Raw genomic sequence first — 16598 nt, 5'->3', positions numbered from 1 at the left:
AGCAGGGCTAAACTTCTTGAGTGATCAAGGAAACCAGAAATTAACAAACAGTGCACACTTGCAGCCTAAATAACAACTACCTGAATACTCAGATGATGACCCGCTACCTGAGCCGGCCTATAAGGCTTGTTAAGGTTTGTGCTAGATGTCAGAGGAGCGTATTAAATGTCAAAGGATTCCGATGCGCCAAGGAACAGAGAGACGGAGGTTGGAGGAAGATGAAAGGCTGGACGCTTGATCCAGGAGAGGCGAGTACCGTTATGGTCACATCCTGTGCTGATGTCAATTATTTTTTTTTTGTTTTAGTGCAAACACGGAGAACCCCATTGAAATATTCCTGAGCAGATGATTACATGTATTTGTCAAAAAGCTGTTATTACAGGGCATCATTATAATGAGCTCTGGTTTGATATTAAAATTTTGACTTTTGATAACATTTGCAGCTTGTTGGCAAACCATCCTGTGACAGTAAAATGGGAGCCATCCTTTCCCGTGGCCTTAATTTAGTATTACAGTGAAAAGTAAGTGAAATCAGCACACCATGTACCAGTATGTCAGGACGCATTCATCTGTAGTGACAGCAGATTAAATACATTACCGAAATTTACGACTAATGGAAAACAAACTTGACTGAAGACGTTCACATGAGATTTTATGTCAGAGACTGTTTGCAAATTAGACAAAGTAACTCCAATTTACTTAAAATCTCATATATTCTCCTGTTTACTTCTAGTTTTACTTATTATGGCATATTCAGCACTGGCATAAAATTAAATAAAAATGAAAGCTCTGGCTTCAGGACAGGCATGTCGGTGTGCCACCAGATAGTAGCTGTTTGCAGTTATGTCTAGTAACAATTCTGCAAAGCGCCATACTTACATCTATCAGCAGCTCGGTGGCTCAGTGGTTAGCACTGTTGCTTTGCATTGATGGTGATGTATTTAAAGTGTTGCAGAATATGATGGCGCTATATAAGCAAAGCATAATAATCTATGGCACCAAACATTCATACAGTATAAAGTTGTGGAAGAGGTATGACGACACAAACTGATGTTGGGTCTAAGGCCGGAGTCACACTGGCGATTAAATCGGACTAATGCAATGCGATAAAAAAATCGCATTGCATTCGTCCCAATGTTATTCTATGGTGCTGCTCCCATCATCCGATTTTTGATCGGATCCGATCCTCGGACCGAGACAATTGCAGCATGCTGCGGTTGTCACCGATTTTCGGATCGGATTCGACAATACAAGTCTATGGGGGCGAGAAAAAATGGGACTAAAAACGGACCCGATGTGTGAGTTGCGATAAAATCGCACCCGGTGTCCTTTACCAAAAGCCGGCAATTCTTCCAATACAGTAAAATCACAGAGACCGGTTAAATAAAGAATGAATAGCTCTAGACACAATATATATATATTTTATACATGTCATAGAGACACATTTATACATATATTACAAATTCATACAGTTCATCATTGCAGAATAGCCGCTGAAACATTTGCCGGCTTTTGTATAACATTCTCCTGCCCGACATGAAATGGCACATGGTTTACATATAGTTAACCATTTCATTTCATGTTTTTTTTTGTTATGACTATCACAATTAATTAGATGAGGGCTTGTGGGTAAAATTTTGGACTTGTAGGAGTTAATTTAAGGGGTTAATTCGTTGTATGAAATTACGGGGACTCCCTGCAGCCTCAGTGACGTCGGCAGGAGTCCCTGCAATTTCATACAATTAATTAACCCCTTAAATTAACCCCTACAAGTCCAAAATTTTACCCACAAACCCTCATCAAATTAATAGTGATAGACATAACAAAAAAAACATTAAATGAAATGGTTAACTATATGTAAACCATGTGTCATTTCATGTCGGGCAGGAGAATAATTATACAAAAGCCGGCAAATGTTTCTGCGGCTATTCTGCTATGAAGAACTGTTTGAATTTGTAATATATATATTAATGTGTCTCTATGACATGTATAAAAAATATATATATATGTGTGTGTGTCTAGATCTATTAATTCGTTTGTGTGGGGAAACCTGTCATTGGGCTCCATTATGTGTCCATTTAGCTACCCTGCGATAAAATCTCGCCAGACGGATGTCAAACGGATCCTTACATGCGATTGAAATCGCATCAATTAAGAAAAATCGCATCAAAAACGGATCAATGGTTAAGATACCTTTGTGCGATTTCGGACCGTTAAAATGGGACCGTTTTTTTAATGGTTGTGTGTGACTCCAGCCTAAGGGATGCCATCTCTTCTGTTGGATGATGTCTAGGTTATGTTTTCTTGGTGCTGCCTAGCAAAAAAACTAAACTTCAGCAAAGACATATTGTGATTGGCTGCAGTGGTCACATATCACTGTGTCAGGAGTACAAAGGGCATCTGGGCACCAGCTTAAGGTGATAAGTAGAATTTTGTTGCTTTTTTTGTGGTTTTATTTTGTAAAATTTGAGGCATGTTGGTTTATTCTGGACACTTGCTGTTTATTACCCATGAAATATAATCTAAAAGAAACAGTGTTCCATTTCCCCATCGGGAAGAGATCGCCAATAAATCTATGACCACTCTACTAAGGATGATAAAGAAAAGTCAGTTTATTGTCAGAAACCTTCTGCCATGCGTGGATTCGATTTATTACAAAGTCACCCACTTTGCTGTTTCTTGGTTTTTGCTATTATGGATTTTTTTTTTTTTTTTAAACATCTGAAAATCCGGATGGGAAATCTGCAGCAGATCCTATACCTGTGAACATTCTGTAAGGGCGCATTCATAGGACCATATTTCCGATACGAGCGCTGTCCGTGGAAAAAAAACGGAACAGACAGTGCTCGGACCAATGTGACCGATATTTGTGGACACATTGCAGTTCTGTAACATAGAAAACTGTAAATGATCAATAAAAACACATAAAAATACGGATTGTATATGGTTGATAAGTGAGGGAAAAAAATCGTCCAACGATTCCGGATGAAACTCAGACCGATTTTTATGCGCTCGTGAGAACCTAGCCTATTGGGGGCAATTTTTAGTCTAGTGCCCAACTTCCCCAAAATCAGAAAGAATTAATTAAGCACTGGCTAATTCGTAGCAACTTGACAAAAGAGGACGACTGAAGAACTGTATTCCCGTGTAATCTGGCGACTATCAGTCCTTATGGGCTGGCACGTGCCAACCTCGCCGCTATATCTCAGAGTCTAGCAGTGTGATCTCTGGATGACTTCCAGGCATGATCCTCATGGGAAAAGATGATTATTTTTGAAGTCTTAACAGAGATTTCACCTTTAAGCCACCAGTCATGAACCCCTGAGCACGTTTTACACCATGGATGATAATTGCTTTCTACAACAGTGCAGGCAGTAGAAGTTGACATGTTAGTACAGTATTGCGGTGGGAATAGACCCCCCCCGATGCGTGTGCGACCATTCTTATACTATACTAGATTAGTCTTTTCTAATTGTGTAATGTCTGAAGATGCTTTATGATATGCACAAGTTTTTCCTGTAGTCCTGTGTAAAGAAGAACCAAGCACATAGTGATAGCTCTGCTACATCTTTATAATGTATGTACATTCCATGATGATTTAATATGCAACCTTGATTTAACACCTTCCAGAGCCATACGAATAAGAATTGTTACCTGTGAGTGGGAACACATGTACCTGTCAAGCGGTGAGGAGAAAGCGCTGACTGTTACATGTCTATTTCTGCTTCCTTCTCTGGAGATTAGCTATCCGAGGAGAATACATCAGGGACAGACCAATGACAAACATATGCTGTCAAATATTAGGGTTTATGTATTGTGTGCTTCTGTTCTTCCCAAAGGCACCTTTCCTGAAGTTTCACCACCTGCGTGTAATATAACCCTCTCCTCATAGTGATATTAGATAGGGCACCTTGTCTGTAGCCGATCCCGATAATAGACTCTGAGACAATCATTTTTAGATTGGAAAAAGGACTGAGAACAGCACCTTGCAAACCTGCACTGAGCCTTGTGGGGGCGCAATTGAGGCAGATTCACATTGGCATGTGTACAGTAGAGCTAATTGCAGCAGTAGGAGCCAGCTCTGATCACAGTTTAACCCCATAGGTGCCACTATTTTCCCCCTTCCTGCACAAAGCCCATTGGAACAGTAATCGTGCTTGCAGTGTACTATACAAGCATTCACGTGATTGCAGGTTCAGGACCTGAAAATGGAATAATAAAGTATGGACTTCCAACAGATTGACGTCGCTAAGGTCATGTCATAACTCATACTCAGCACCAGCATGGAGCAGGGGCTTGGCTATAGAGGTAGCAGTCGCACCTGGGTCCTGTACATTTAGGGGATCCAGTTTCCCATCTGGCACCAGTATTATAAATGGCATATTATAAATTGGGGGCTGCGCTCTGTTTCTTTTATGCTAAACCCATGCACCTAATTTGGGAGTGTCACTGTGCTGGAGAAAGGGCAAAAATGGAAACAGCCTCTTCATTCTAACGATTGTGGGGGTCCTAGAGGTTGACCCTCCACCAGTTTGCTGTAGCCTTTCTTAAAGTAACGCACAAGAAGGATATTGCAGCGCAGAAACTTCTTAACACAAAAGCAATTGAATTTGCAGGTGATGAGCGACACTTTTGCAGTGGGATATCTCTCTGCCTTCTGACAGCTCTGACATTTTCAGAATGGCACCATCTGTAGACTTCTTAATTAATTTTTCTTAACACAAGTGAGAAATTGAAGCCATCACAGGGGCATAAACCCTGAGAAGCATGAGTCTCCATTGTTAGGTACAGTATCCATCTCAAGCCATATTGAAAAAAGTAATAGATCCATCCTGTCATCAGTTTATTAAAAGACTTTGAGGAACGTTTAATAAAGTACATGTCTGGACAGTGGACAGATCCACAGATCTCTGGGGTCTGACTGCTGGGACTCTCACCGATCCTGAGAATAAAGCATTAGTGAGCATGTGCGACCACTGCTCCATTCACAGCCTGTGGTGATTGACGTCTATAAGTTGTGGTCGCACATGCTCATGGTCGCATCATGCTCACTGGGCTTCAGCTGGACCCCCTGCGATCATAAACTTATCATTTATCCGTTGTTGTTCATGGCCAACCCTTTAAGGTTGGAAGCAGTAAACCTCAAAGTTTAAATGGTTCCTGATTAAAAAAGAGTAAATGTTCTAAAAGTAAAATAGAAGCTGTACTCTATACTCGGGGACTTTATTCATTATAAGTCCAGAGTAAGTCGATCTGGTGGATTCACATTACGGTACATCCTGATCTTTGGTCACCTAACTTCTGCGATTGGCTGCAGCTCTCAGTTGACAGCAGCGGGACATCATCAGCAGTGCAATGGATTACATCTCAATCCAATGGTCATGTGATGGAAGAGCGCCATCACTGCCCCAGCACGGACCACTGCAGTGGCAAGGGATACAGCCAGTGAGAATAGCTTCTATTATTTTAGAACATTCTGTGACTTTTTTTGGCAATTCAGACATTCCGTTTAACACAAGCCATGTCGTGGTTTTTTTTGTGAATGAATTTTTCAGTGCTCTTCTTTTTTCATTTCATTGGATCCTTTTATTTGTATTAACCTGATCACATTTTCACGTTCTGTACATTTGCAGGTGGATTGCATTTGAAAGTGCCAATTTCCTTGGAAGACAAATGCTGCTGGATCCTCAGCAAATTCAAAACTGGTCACAGTTCAGTGGCTGGAAAGCGATTGGGTCCCTGCGTCCTCTAAGACAGGTAACAGGAGCTGTAAGCTGCGCCCATTGATCATTCCTTGCTGACAGTCCATTAATAAACAAGTCGTAAAGCTAAAAGGCACACTGGCGGAAAAGTTTGGTTACTTGAGCTGAACAGAGGCCACGGAACTCAACCCCTGACCATTACTCTACATTATCTGATTTCCTAGAAACATCAGCAGGGCCTTGGGTAACATTAAAAATACCCTTCTGAACTGTGCTGACGAATAGTGGGTTCACAGCCCAAGAGTGGGGTCTTTTTTACACAGCACACGATGGAGCCTGTCGATAAGCGCTTGCTATGCTTCTAGTAGAGATGGGATGAGCGAGTGTTGCTTTGATTATTCCTGCCCACAGTAAATATATGAGGGCATGTGCTAACGAGCAGTGATGATTTATTTTGGACCAGCATAAAAGATTTAATTAACCCAATTATTGCTTGATCACTTGTTAGCTCTTGTTTTCACAGGGCTGTGATTGGCAGCTAACTTTCCTTTGAACATTTGTTCAGCTGATGGGTCCATGTAAAGGGGCCTTAAAAATAATCTGTCAGCATTTTTTTTGCTGTGTAATCTGATAGCATTATGATGTAGGGGCTGACAGCCAGATTCCAGTGATTTGTCTCTTACTAAACTGTGTGTTACTGTTTCAGTAAAATCAGTGTTTTATCAGCAGGAGATTATCACCAGAAGACTAGGTGTCTCATGCCTCCTAGTCAACTGCTCTGTGTAACCCCGCCCCCACCACGGATAAGCAGCTTTCTGTCAATGTACAGTGTACACAGAGAGAGGCCAATGAGTTGTGTGGGCGGAGTTATACCAGGTTCAGCATTCTTGAGCACTGCTAGATCTGCAGCAGAGAAAACAGGGATTGTATCAAAATGACAGCATACAGCCCAGCAATTGTTTTTAGCATTTTTCCTGGAGTTTTTTTTTCCCCACTGAGGTCAAAGAACCTGCAAAAAACTCACCAAAATAATGGTATCATAAATTTACAAGAAATGTGCAGAAATTAGGGATGATCGAATAGCTTTGGATAAGAGGTTATCCGAATAGCTGTATATTCTGAAGCTCTCCACAGGTGGTCCTTGGCTCTTGGACAACTCTTCTGATAATTCTTTTCACTCCTCTGTTTCAAATCTTGCAGAGATCACCTGGATGTGGCCGGTTTATGGTGAAATGATGTTCTTTCCACTTCTGAATTATGGCCCCAATAGTGCTTACTGGAACCTTCAGCAGTTTACAAATTCTTCTGTATCCGATGTCATCAGCATGTTTTGCAACAATAAAGTTGCAACGGTCTTGAGACAGCCCACTGGTTTTACCTATCATGAGATGTTTCTTGTGTGGCATCTCAGTAATGAGACACCTTTTTATAGGCCAGAATTGCTTTCTAATTACTGATAAATTTGAGTTGAGTGTCATGACTTTCTGCACCTCTCTTTCTTCATGTGTTCAATACTATTTCCCTGTGTTATTTCTGATTATTGCTCATAACTTAATTTATGGACATCTATGGTTTGATTTCTTTGCCTGTGTGGATTGGATGGGTTGGTATTAACATCTGGTGAGAATTTCATGTCAATAGCACCTTTAGAATTATATTTATTAGAAAATTGTTTAATTATCATTTCACTCACTGTATGTTTATGTATATACATAGATTATGTCACAGGGATACCGCAACAGAGAGGGGCCAGAAGACCGTGGTGCTTTGTTTGACAAACTCCTTCACTGGTTATATATTTCACCTTCTTATTAAACAGTGCAGTTTTTTTCTTTGCTAGTGGTGCAAGGGTTAAACTGTTCAGTTGTAGCTCCTGGAGCTGTATGTGTGTATACTTTTCAAAGAAACTGTTGTCCACTGAGAAAAACTATGATTTTGGTAATTGGGAACTCTTGGCATTAAAGAAGAGTGACTGAGCAGACACATTTGGTCGGTCTGGGTCTGTGTGTTGGTGATTTGGCGTGGTTGTCCTCAAGGCACATTAAGTTGAAGGTTCCGTCTTGGAAATATGGAACCAGGTACATCTGTCACTATAAGGGTATGTGCACACTTTGCGGTTTCTGCTGCGTTTCCGCAGCGTTTTTGGCTCTGCAGAAACGCAGCAGATTCTGCTGTGTTGTACAGTACCTTTATTTCCTATGGAAATAAAAAAAAGCTGTGCACATGCTGCGTTTTTTTCCGCGCGGTTTTGCTGCGGTTTTCAAAACGCAGCATGTCAATTGTTTGGTGCAGAAACGCTGCAGTTTTACACCTCATCCATTATGAGGTGTAAAACCGCAGGGCAAAACCGCAGAAAAAACGCAGATAAACCGCAGATAAACTGCAGAAAAACCGCAGCACTTTGTCCTGCGGATTTCCTGCAGTTTTCTCCACAAAATCCGCAGAGACAAAAAACTATGTGTGCACATACCCTAAGATTGTGGTCGTTGGCAATCCAGAAGCCTTTTGCCTTGCTTTGCCACCCACTTTTAAGATTCATAATGTGTTTCACCGATCTCAAATACATTGCTTCCTCTGAACCATCGCCACCAATACCTTCCCCAGTCATGGTTGATGGGAATTTGGAATTTCAGATAGCTAAAATTATCAATTCTTGCTTGGTTTGTCGGTCTCTTCAGTATCTGGTACACTGGAAGTGTTACAGTCCTGAAGAGAGAATGTAGTTACCAGCATCTGATGTTCATGCGGTCAGGTTGGTCCTGTCTTTTACTGCATACACTCTGATAAATCCGGCCCTGAGGTTCCGGAGGTCCCTCTTAGAAGAGGGTGTACTGTCGCGAGGATACTGTGACATAGAGGAGTTAGAAAACCGCTGTTTTTGGTTTCACAAACTACTGCACTGGTTAGAAGTAATGCACCATCTTATTAAAGGGTGCAGATTTTTTTTTTTATTGTTAGCATGGTTTCAGTTGTAGCTCCTGGAACCTTCCTACCTGGATTATCTCAGCTGTTCAGTGATGGCCACTCCTGTCTGCAATATATGCTCGCCTCTGGCACTTAGGGATTGCCAGGGTTAGTTCTTGCTGCCTGGTTCTGGAGTTTGAGGGGTAGCTCGTGGTTGGAGTTGGCATTTGGAGAGTTGTTCAAGAGATTGTTGCTTGGAGTTTGTTTGTGTACACATCCTCATCCTCTCCTATTTAGTTTCTCTTTCCTTTTACTCCCCTTTGGTGTTTGGTGAGTGTATTTTGTATGTTTGGTATTTTCATTTATCCCTTTCCGTCTTCCCTTTTTTGTCTGGTTAGTGTATTCCTATACACTGTTGCTTCCACTATCCTGGGTGGAGGAGGGGACAGAAAAGGGTTGATATAGGAGCATAGCAAGGCATGTGAACCTGGCATCTCCACCTTTAGAAGTAATTTGGGGGAAAGGGATAGCCTAGCGTGCCCCTAGTTCTAGGGACCTGGTTAGCGCCCATAGTCACTGCATGTCAGTATATACATATATAACTACATATACAGGTATATACAGTTTTATATATACACACACACACATATATATAGACTTATACAAACAATGTACACATGCATGAAAATACAGAAATAAAAGCCCATATGCCCCATGTGAAGACACCAATGATAGTTCAGCTCCAGCAGTCTCAAATTCCACCTATGTATCTATCTATCTACATAATATTGTGATGCCACATTCTTTTATCTGCCTTGTTTCTTCCTACAGCCTTCAGTATATTTTATGATTAAGAACAGAGACAAAGACAAGTATCTGACAGTCACTGGGAAACTAGCAGATTCAAGAGCGACATTTGTCAGTGTCTCTCCAAGGAATGGGCAGACCACTCAGATCTGGTATTTCTGCAGAGGATTCCTAAAGTCCAAGGTACATATTCATTTAAAATATATAAATATACTACCGTGATTAAAAGAGTACTATTATATACAGCTCTGGCAAAAATTAAGAGACCACTTCCAAATGTTCAGTTTGTCTGATTTTTCTCTTTATAGGTATATTTTTAAGTAAAACGTAAATTGTTCTTTTAGGCTACAAACTTCTGACAACATGTCTCCGAATTTCCAAGCAATAAATTTTGTATTTTTTTTCCTGAAAAGGAGAAATGGTCAAAATAAAAAAACCCCAGTGCTTTCAGACCTCAAATAGTGCAAAGAAAACAAGTTCATAATCATTTTGGAAACAACAATACTAATGTTTTAACTCAGGAAGAGTTCAGAAATCAATATTTTGTGGAATAACCATGATTTTTAATCACAGCTTTCATGCGTCTTGGCATGCTTTCCACCAGTCTTTCACACGGCTTCTGGTGCAAAAATTGAAGCAGTTCTTTGTTTGATGGCTTGTGACTATCCATCTTCCTCTTGATTACATTCCAGAGGTTTTCAATGGGGTTCAGGTCTGGACAATGGGCTGCCCATGACAGGGTTTTGATATGGTGGTCTCTTAATTTTTGCTAGAGCTGTATCTCACTGAAAAAAGTAAATGGCCAATACTGTGTCTGTAAAAAGGCCCCTTCCAACCTTTGTCCCTTTACTTTACCTTTGAATGTGCGGGTGGACAATATGGATTATGTTTAATCTGGTTTTTATTGAAAAGAAATTTAGAACAATCCAGTAACAAAGGATTCAACAACATAATGATTACTGAGTACAAAAAGAAATCTCCTTTACAACTGTATATCAGGACCTGTAGCCATCAAGTCCTGAAATAATAGAACTTTCAGGTCAAAAGTCATTTCCAATCAAGTCCAACAAAATCTGAAAAGAAACATAAATCCATGGCGGATGGAGGAATCCCCTATCCAGGGACACTGTATGACCCTTGGCAATACATATGAAGTATCCACTGAAAGAGAGCGACCCAAACCAGAGAAGCTAGGTCACTCCAATTAATAATGGTGTAAACACGAATGAGACAAAGAAGAGTAGGAATAAGGGGTGGGTAGGTGGGAGGAGAGAAAAAGAATTAAAAGGGGGGTGGAACCATGAAGTCTGATATAAAAGGGGGGAACTTGCACCCCTATAATGATGTCCATCTAACCCTTATTGTTCAATCTATCTTCCCTTATGGCTTAGAAAAGAGGGATTTAAAATCCTGAGAGTCCATATACAAAATCCAAAGATTCCAAACCTGCAGATATTTCTCCATTGAACCATTAACCTCAGCGGAAAATTCCTCCATACTTTGAAGGCTGGTCATCTCCTTAACCCAATCGGACATATTCGGAGATTGGGAGGATTTCCAATGTCTCGGGATCATAGTGCATGCAACAGTTAAGCAAAATCTTAGGTGCTCCTTTTTCTGGAACCGAAACGAGCCCTGGAGTATAGATAATGAGGCCACCTGGGGGACGCTGGTCACCGAATGACCACTAATGGCTTGATAAGCGGAAAAGACAGAATCCCAAAATGGCTTAATATGATTACATCGACAGTATGAATTAATCTGATGAAGGAGCATTCTGACATCTCGCATAAGAAACTTCCAAAAATGTTGCTTTCCATGAGGTTTTGGTAGCTCCTAAGAAAGTAATCAAATCTTCTGGGTGTTTGGGGGTGTCTCCCATTTTCCACGACCAATCCGGACATTCTGGAAGATTTGGCATGTCCTACAATTGTAACCTCAGCACAGTTGGTAACTTCACGTGACATGTCAGAGTAGTGGTGTGCTGGCAGCTAGTATAGTCATCATATCTATGAATGGTGGATCACTGTCCCTGATATCAGGTGGCGGTACATATATGGGCACTTTCCACTGATGATTGTAGCTGTGAATCTTCTACTTATCTGGCAATACTGTGTTATTGATATTGTGCATATTTTTCATCATATTTTCAGGCAAATGATTCCTGTTTGGATGTTATCGGAGGCAAAAATATCCCAGGGTCAAAGGTGTCATTATGGTCAGAACATGGGAAAACACGTCAGAAGTGGAAGATCGATAAAGGTGGCACAATCTCTTCATATATAAGTGATGACCTTGTTCTTGATCTTAAAGGTAGGTGATTATTATTAATTTGTGGTCTCCTTAATGAAGACTGCCTATTTATTCAGCCTTCATCAGCTGCCTTTTTGGCTTTGGGGTTTTAAAGTAGGTGTGGATAAACTAACCTGTGTCCATATTATTTGGGGGTGATCAGAGAATCACAGAAAGATTCGGGCCACAAGCCTTTTTTCTGACTAGCTGGTCAGTAGATCTTTCACAATTGGTGTAAATATGGTGAATATGGAGGTCCCTTTGGTGCATGTGACAAGACTAGTACTATTAATCACCTGTGATCGTTGGCTATCCCTATAGAAAATTTTGTAATGGGGCTCACAAAATTACATTTACACACTCTATCTTTCAATAATAACAGTTAGTTAGAAGAGCTACAGACATAAAAAATATATTTTTTTTACCTAGATATTTTATCTTATTTGGGGGACATGCAAGATCAGAAAAGGATCTTTGTTAAACTGTTTCCCATAAAGTTTGAAACTACAATTATTCAGCATATTTTGGTATGTTGAACCCATAGCATTATCCCTTTTCCACAAAACTTTACAATTGGCACAATGCAATCAGGCTGGTAATGTGCTCCTGGCATTCACCAAACCCAGACTCATCCATCAGATGCCAGCCAGATAGGGAAGCATGATCCGTAACTGCACAGAACATGTCTCCACTGCTCCAGAGTCCAGTGGTAACAGCTTTACACCACTTCATCCATCGATTGTGTTTGTGCTTGGTGATGTATGGCTCGTATGCGCCATGAAGCCCCCGGCGGGGGTACAGTTTTTGTGCTAATGTTAATAGCAGAGGAGGTTTAGACAGTTATGGAGTCAGAAGAGCATTGGTGACTTTTCTGCCCTCTGCCCCTCAGCACTCGGTGACCCCGCTCCAATGTTACGGGGTCTCCACTTCATAGCACAGTAGCTACAGTTCCTCCTACTTCTCATTAATATCACTCACAGCTGATGGTGGAATATTTAGGAGAGAATAAATGTCATGAATGGACATGTTACACCAGTGGCTCCTATTACAGGACCGCTCTGAGATCTGTAGAAGGATCCATTCTCCCACAAATATTAGTAATGGCAGACAGCACGGCGAGGGACTGGATGTTATGCACCGGGCAATGCAACTGAATGAAATATCTGAATTCACAGATTAAAACGTGACACAGATGAATGACAGAATTCTAAAATAAAGACTTTCCTCTCCATAACAACCAATCACAGCACAGCTTTTATTTTTGAAAAGCTGAATCTGAAATGAAACCTGCGCTGCGATTGGTTGCTATGGGCAACAGATAGATTTTTCTTTTAGACAATTTCCATTATCTTTGGCCAGGTTTAGCTATATTTTAGACACTTTTCTTGTTTTTGTATTTTACCTCTAGTTATTAGTGATGAGCGAGTGGTGGTCTCTGAGAATTTTAGCGTGTTCGGAGATTTAGTTTTAGTCCTCAGCTGCATGATTTGCGACTTGTAGACAGGCTGAATACATGTGTGGATTGCCTGTTTGTTAGGGAATTCCCACATGTATTCAGCCTGTCTGAGGACGAAAACTAAATCCCCGAGCACACCAAAATACTCGGAGGACACCCGAGCAACGAGTATACTCGCTCATCACTACTAGTTATCATTATCATAGTGTTAACGGTGTTGCCCAAAACATATCTTTTTGTTTGTTTTTAGGTGGAAATTACTACGACAAAAACTACATAGTAGTCAACAGAGTCCAAGACCATTCCCTGACGCAGAAGTGGGACATTGAGCTGCTATGATGTCTCCGTGATGAAAGCTCAAAATGACATATCGGACATCTCTTTCCACTCATGCTGTGGAATATGGAAACTACTGCAGTCATATGTCACTGGATCGCAGCTCGGCGAAAAATATCCTGGCGGGCAGCCAAGAAACTACGGCTCATATTCTTCACAGTTTCCCTTGTGATCCAGGCCGCACTGATCTCGGTGGCCGCCTCGCGTCAGGAAAGAATTCAGAACAGACCTTGGTTTTGTGCCAATGGATCCAGAACACACGAATGTTGGTGTCGGGGAAATGTTTCCATTACCTCTGTCACCCTGGACTGAACCGTCTCCAGGCTTTTATGTGTGAGGAGGATGCGGGATACTGCCGACCCCTGTGCCCGAGCGTCATTTATAAGCTGCACCTATACACTTAGTAACTGGAGTCTGTGGAGAAGGGTTTGCACGCCATACCATGTAACATAACAGATGCTTAGACAGTGCATTTCATTGGGTTGTACAGAAGTAGAAAAACATGGCTGCTTTTTTTTTTCCAGAAAATGCCCAGCACTAATCTATGGCTTCTTTCCAATATTTCCACTTGTCTTCCAAAAGGGTCAGTCTGCACTACCACACTCAACGTGGAAACAGAGGAGTGGTGCTGTTTTTGGAAGAAAGCTGCCTTTTGTTGCCAAACCTAGTTCTAATATTAAACATGGCTGAAGTTTTCTTTTTTTTCCAGGTCAATTATAAGCATTTTACATACATCCATTCAGTAAAAAACCCCTGCCTAAGACATGCCGATAAACAGGACTATAGGCTCGATTCCTGAAGACGGGGGTTTGGCACGCCACCAGTCTCAATGATTGGCATGTAGGAGAAAAAAAGCACCACTTAATGAATTTGGCATACCTTATCACAGGCGTTTGCCTCCGTGCACCTTTCCAGTTTCAGGGACTGGTGTACGTTTCTGCCGTACGTTTCTGCCGTAGGTTGAGCCACTGAAGTGGCGTAACTTCTGAAGAATATGTAGGGCGGGATTCGCCATACCTTATGTATGTTCAACTACTTTGGCAGTTCTGCCTGGGATCGGTGAGAAAATGTCAAGAGTCGCAAACTTTTTGAAGCCTCATTCAGACGTCCGAGTTTCACTTATGTGTTATACTCGTGTTTTTCATGAATACATCACGTACCTATTGTTCGTAAACGGACATAAAAAACCCAAGCTTGTCCATTTTTTTAATCCTATTTGCAGATCCATCTCGCTCATTCATTCACCTAATTGGGTCCGTGAAAAAAAAAAAAAGGATAACACTCAGATTCTTTAGCGTGTCATCCAATCACTGTCCATTTTTTTTTTTTACTTTTTAGTGGGTAATATACCGTATATATATTTTTATCTAGTAGGATGATTTGCCATGTTTTCCTATTTTTTTGGACTAGGCAGTGCCGCCCTTTCGGGACTCCTTCTTCTCTACACAACATCTTAGGTGCTTGATTTATATACAGCGGTATGGTTAGTACCACATTTTTTAGTAGAGGAAAAGTGCATAGTAAGCCGACCCTTAGTTTCCATCTGCGCTTTTATTTTAATTTTTCTGTTCCATTATAGGAAAAAAAGTAGCTAATAATGGACACCTATGGCACCTGCTGAACCCCAGTAACTACAATGGTGACCATCATTTCCCCAGAAAAAAATGTCACTGCCTTTTGTTCTTTTTTTTTTCCACATTATTTGTCAGATTTGACGAATTGTACCGGACTAGCAAAGTTTGATGATGAAACGACTTCTTGTATATCTTCATTATATGGTCTCTTTAAATACCCCGCTGCCTTTTACAAGCACAATTACTCTACTTACTAACAATTAAAAAGCAAAATTTGGGATAATTATGCCAGAGACGGCGAGAAAAAAAACGTAAAAAGTGGCAATTTGTTGTTGTTTTGCCAAGCCCTGCCATTTTGTGGTCCAGATTGTGAAACTTCTGCTGCAAAATTGGGACTGTTGGCAAATGTGAATTTCATTTCTCTCAGGCCAACGACTGCCAAAGATTTTCCATCATAGCGTTTTATCTTCTCCAGTAGAATAATCTCATTGAAAATAGAATTTTTGTAAATGTTCGCACAGATATATGCAAGATTATGATGGGTGTAAAAGTAATTGTATTCTGGTGGATATATGATGTACATACATAAAGAAACTCGTGTATATCACCTGCACGACGATGCCGGACGTTGTGTATATATATATATACTGTTCAGGAACTATATTGAATAAGATATTTATATATCTCTGTAAGTAATGTTGTGTATATGTGTAAATCCAGAGCAGAGCAGTCTGTAGCGTGTATATGTATATATTATTATGCAGCTATATAGGAAGAAGGGATGTAAATCAGGTTTACAATTGGACGGTCATAAGGATGATGACCCGGATGAGTGCCTTTATTTGTAATATGGATGGTGATTTCTTTATATTTGGAATAAAAATTCAGTGATCGAATCTGTACCTTCATTTATTCCATTGCTGCTGAGTGATCAACTTACCGTATATTATAAAAATCACATATATGAGCCCCTACTTTTTACACTAAAGAAAAAATCCCAGGCATAATTCACAAAAACATCTGACACTTTGGTCCTTCCTTTTGCGTTTTCAATAAATATCTGAGTAATTATAGGAGTACCCCAGGATGTATGCAACGGGTGAAATAAGTATTGAACGTCACCAAATTCACATTAGCTTGGAGGTACCAGTCCATCATTTTGTCCTTGTATGTTAGCTTTCTGACCGAGCATTCTGCCCTTCTGCATGTGGTGGATTTTAATTGCACTAGGGTCCTACCTACCCATAAAATAAGACTTACCCAGGAATTCAGACTTCAGTCTTAGGGCTCATACTCACTTGCGAGAGACTCGCACGATTCTTGTGCGAGTCTCTTGCATGAAAACCTGGCACTGTCGCCGGCACTTGGACCATAGCGAGCGGGGCTACATGTATTTCTATGCTCTGGTCCCAGTGCTGGCGGCTGTGCAAGGTTTTCGTGCGAGACTCTCGCAAGTGACTATGAGCCCTTAGAGAGGTATTCACATTAGACACATTAGGACTCCTCAGTTTTGAGACCACCTTGTCG

The 16598-nt window shown here is 40.8% G+C and overlaps 1 protein-coding gene across 2 annotated transcripts in view; it reads left to right on the top strand.

The window, feature by feature from the left end:
• CRYBG3 (crystallin beta-gamma domain containing 3) overlaps positions 1-15967 on the top strand; it is a 205349-nt gene extending 189382 nt beyond the window's left edge. For both annotated transcript variants that reach the window (XM_073584406.1, XM_073584407.1), the window contains exons 19-22: positions 5634-5757; positions 9438-9596; positions 11567-11726; positions 13412-15967. In XM_073584406.1, coding sequence (XP_073440507.1) covers positions 5634-5757; positions 9438-9596; positions 11567-11726; positions 13412-13500 — 532 coding nt within the window. In that variant the 3' untranslated portion in view covers positions 13501-15967. The remainder of the gene's footprint in view (positions 1-5633; positions 5758-9437; positions 9597-11566; positions 11727-13411) is intronic.
• The last annotated feature ends 631 nt before the right edge of the window (positions 15968-16598 follow it).

The sequence above is a fragment of the Dendrobates tinctorius genome, unplaced genomic scaffold, assembly GCF_039654945.1.
Source record: "Dendrobates tinctorius isolate UK_male_01 unplaced genomic scaffold, ASM3965494v1 ptg000084l, whole genome shotgun sequence".
Lineage (NCBI taxonomy): Eukaryota > Metazoa > Chordata > Amphibia > Anura > Dendrobatidae > Dendrobates > Dendrobates tinctorius.
This window is presented reverse-complemented; position numbering and strand designations above follow the sequence as displayed.